The sequence below is a fragment of the Zingiber officinale genome, chromosome 10B (genome assembly GCF_018446385.1).
Source record: "Zingiber officinale cultivar Zhangliang chromosome 10B, Zo_v1.1, whole genome shotgun sequence".
Lineage (NCBI taxonomy): Eukaryota > Viridiplantae > Streptophyta > Magnoliopsida > Zingiberales > Zingiberaceae > Zingiber > Zingiber officinale.
Window position 1 is genome coordinate 38,346,096 of NC_056005.1, and position 3,373 is coordinate 38,349,468.

At 47.2% G+C, this 3,373-nt stretch overlaps 1 protein-coding gene across 1 annotated transcript; it reads left to right on the forward strand.

The window, feature by feature from the left end:
• The first annotated feature begins 413 nt into the window (after positions 1 to 413).
• Positions 414 to 2,259, forward strand: LOC122030318 (putative polyol transporter 2). Its single transcript, XM_042589520.1, has 2 exons — positions 414 to 559; positions 681 to 2,259. Exons 1-2 carry the CDS (start codon positions 424 to 426, stop codon positions 2,162 to 2,164), a joined length of 1,620 nt encoding a protein of 539 aa, XP_042445454.1. The 5' UTR covers positions 414 to 423; the 3' UTR covers positions 2,165 to 2,259.
• The last annotated feature ends 1,114 nt before the right edge of the window (positions 2,260 to 3,373 follow it).

Consider the following 3,373-nt stretch of genomic DNA (forward strand, 5'->3'; position numbering starts at 1 on the left):
ATGCAATTGAAGATAAAGGCGTACGTGGGATTTCTATATGGAATTAATTAATTGCAATCCCATAATTAGTGTGTAATTCTAAAAATGTCTAATAACTTTCTTTTAAGCAAAACTTAGTGCTTTGTTAATGCCAAAAATACTGTCCAGTAAATATATTTAAAATCAAAACATTCCCTAATAGTTCGATTGGTAATTTATATGCATTTCATTATAAAAGTGGAAGTATTTTGACAGAAAAATAAAATATTTTAAGGTATTAAATTTTAGGAGTGATTTGTTAACTTTATTTATTTATTTTTTATTTTATTTTAAAATTAGTAAATAATAATCTCGTTTTGCCATAAATGCAATTTTCTCAAACTTTATAAATAAGCCTTTTGGATAATTGAGAGATCAAAGAGAAAGAGAAAAAGCTTAAAAGTAATGGCGGAGCAGCGATTAGAAGCCAACAATAATATGGCTTCCGAGGCTCCGGCTGCGCCTGCTAATCACCGGAACAAGCGCTTCGCCATCGCCTGTGCCTTGCTCGCCTCCACGACCTCGATCATTTTGGGTTACGGTAATATATTATTCTTCCACTGTTGATAGATAAATAAAATTATTATTTTGGGTTAATGAGCGTTTTAATAGATTTTTAATTTTGTGATTTGCCCAAAACAAAAAAAAAAATATGAACATAGATATTGGAGTGATGAGTGGCGCGGCGATATTTATAAAGAAGGATTTCAACCTCGACGACAACAAGATGCAGATTCTGCTGGGTATCTTGAATGTCTACTCGCTTGTGGGTTCTTATGCCGCCGGATTCACCTCCGACTGGATCGGCCGCCGGTACACCATCGTGCTCGCTGCCGGCATCTTCTTCGCCGGCGCCCTCCTCATGGGCTTCGCCACGGGTTACGCGTTCCTCATGGTGGGCCGGTTCGTGGCCGGCATTGGCGTCGGCTACGCCCTCATGATCGCCCCTGTTTACACGGCCGAGCTGTCCCCCGCCTCTTCCCGTGGCTTCCTCACCTCGCTTCCGGAGGTCTTCATTAACGTCGGCATACTCCTCGGCTACGTCTCCAACTACGCCTTCTCTAACTTGAGAACCTCCCTCGGGTGGCGCTTCATGCTCGGCGTCGGCGCTGTTCCCTCTGTTTTCCTCGCCGCCGGCGTGCTCGCTATGCCCGAGTCCCCCCGCTGGCTCGTCATGCGCGGCCGCCTCCGCGAGGCCAGACGCGTCCTCGAGAGGACCTCCGACAGCCCCGAGGAGGCCCTGCTCCGCCTTCAGGAGATCAAGGCCGCCGCTGGCATCCCCGCCGACTGCGACGACGATGACTACGTCGTCCCCAAAGGAGCCGGCAAGACGAGCGGCGGTCCGGGGACGGAGAAGTCAGTGTGGAAGGACCTGCTGCTGCGACCGACGCCGAAGGTGCGGCGGGCGATGCTGACGGCGGTAGGAATCCACTTCTTCCAGCAGGCGTCGGGGATCGACTCGGTGGTGCTCTACAGCCCGCGGGTGTTCGAGAAGGCGGGGATCCGCCAGGAGAAGAAGTTGCTCGCCACCACGGTGGCCGTGGGGTTCGTCAAGACGCTCTTCATCCTGGTGGCGACTTTCCTGCTGGACCGGGTGGGGCGGCGGCCGTTGCTGCTCGCGAGCACCGGCGGGATGGTGGTCTCTGTGCTGGGGCTCGGCCTCGGGCTGACGCTGGTGGACCACGGTCGGAAGGAAGCGGTGACGCTGTGCATCATGGCGATTCTCTTCTACGTGGCGTTCTTCTCCATCGGCATGGGGCCCATCGCGTGGGTTTACGGGTCGGAGATCCTGCCGTTGCGGTTGCGAGCACAGGGGGCGAGCATCGCGGTGGCGGTAAACCGACTGACCAGTGGCCTTATCACCATGACATTCATATCGCTATACAATGCCATCACTCTCGGGGGGAGTTTCTTCTTGTACGGCGGCGTCACGGTGATCGCGTGGGTCTTCTTTTTCACATGTCTTCCGGAGACGAGGGGTAGGACGCTGGAGGAGATTGATGACTTGTTTGGGAAGACGGAGAAAGGCGAAGAGAAGGCTCCAACTGATGTGGTGGAGATGCCGGCGGTGAACTCTACTAATGCAAATGCTACAACTCAACGCCATGAAGAAGAAGATGCCACGATAAAATACATATCAGAATAGAGAAAAGAAGAAAATGGGGAAATTATGTATCTTTTCTTTGACTTTAATAAGTAGTGCTTAATTTTGTTTAGCTTATAGTTTGAAGCTTTATGTGAACTTGGGTGGACGAAAAAAAATTTAAGAAAATTAAATTAATTTTGTGAAAAAATAGATTATTTATCTTTTTTGTTTACCTACTTATAAAATATTAGACAAACGGATTTAAAATAGATTATTTTTTGGATATATTTCTATCTATGTTAGTCAAATCTCTCTTAATGGCGCTCGTGACCGTGAGAGGTAGCTCGTGGCTGGGGCCGCTCTGCGCGCGGTCGCCTTGTGCTTGGCCATCTTGTGTGATCACCTTGCATGACCGCAGGTGGTTCCGTGCATCGTCGCCTTGCGCGGTCGTAGGCGGCTTCATGCGATAGTTGGCAGCTAGCCCTAGCATGGTCGCTTCGGGAGCCGTGGCCGGCCTCGCGCACAACCACGACTGACCTTGCGTATGGCCACTGACAACTTCACTAGCAACTGTAAGCTTCTATTTAATATTTTTCCCCAAAAGGGTTTACACTTAATTGGCTCAATATAGACTCCACGTTGTGTATCAATTGCTGAGCTAATTTGACCAATCGAGTTATTGACATCTCTCGAGCAGTTTTCCTCAACTCTCCTGATGAGTCTTCCTAACAATGACGAATCTCTCGAGTCTTCCTTGACACTCTTGAGGAGTTTATTGGTGCAAGAAATATCATAGGATCGAATTTAGATTTTGATACTGATAAAGGATTAAAAGTTAAGTCATTTTAAGATTTGATGAGCTTGTCAAGCTTGCAAAAAAGTCCTAATTAAGATCAGATAAAAAAGTCCAAATCAATTGAACTAGACAAAAAGTTTTGACAAATCGAGGACATCGGAAGCCTTAAGGGTTGAGAATACTAGACAGAAAGTCTAGACGGATCGAGTGCCGAAGGTCTAGCGAAAAGTCTCAAAGGTCAATATCAAGCTAAGTAAAACTCTAAAATAGGTCAGGTGGACCGGACCAAGATTTGACACTAGTTAAACTCTCTCGAGCAGAGTTGTGAGGACGCGCTCTCGGAATAAGAGCAGTAGATATTGGCTTGACCTAAGGTCTCATGGAAGACCTAAAGTTATGATTAAAGAACTTGGAAAGTTGTCAATCAAAAGAATAATACTTTTTTGTTCTAACACTGTGAAGCATAGATCAAT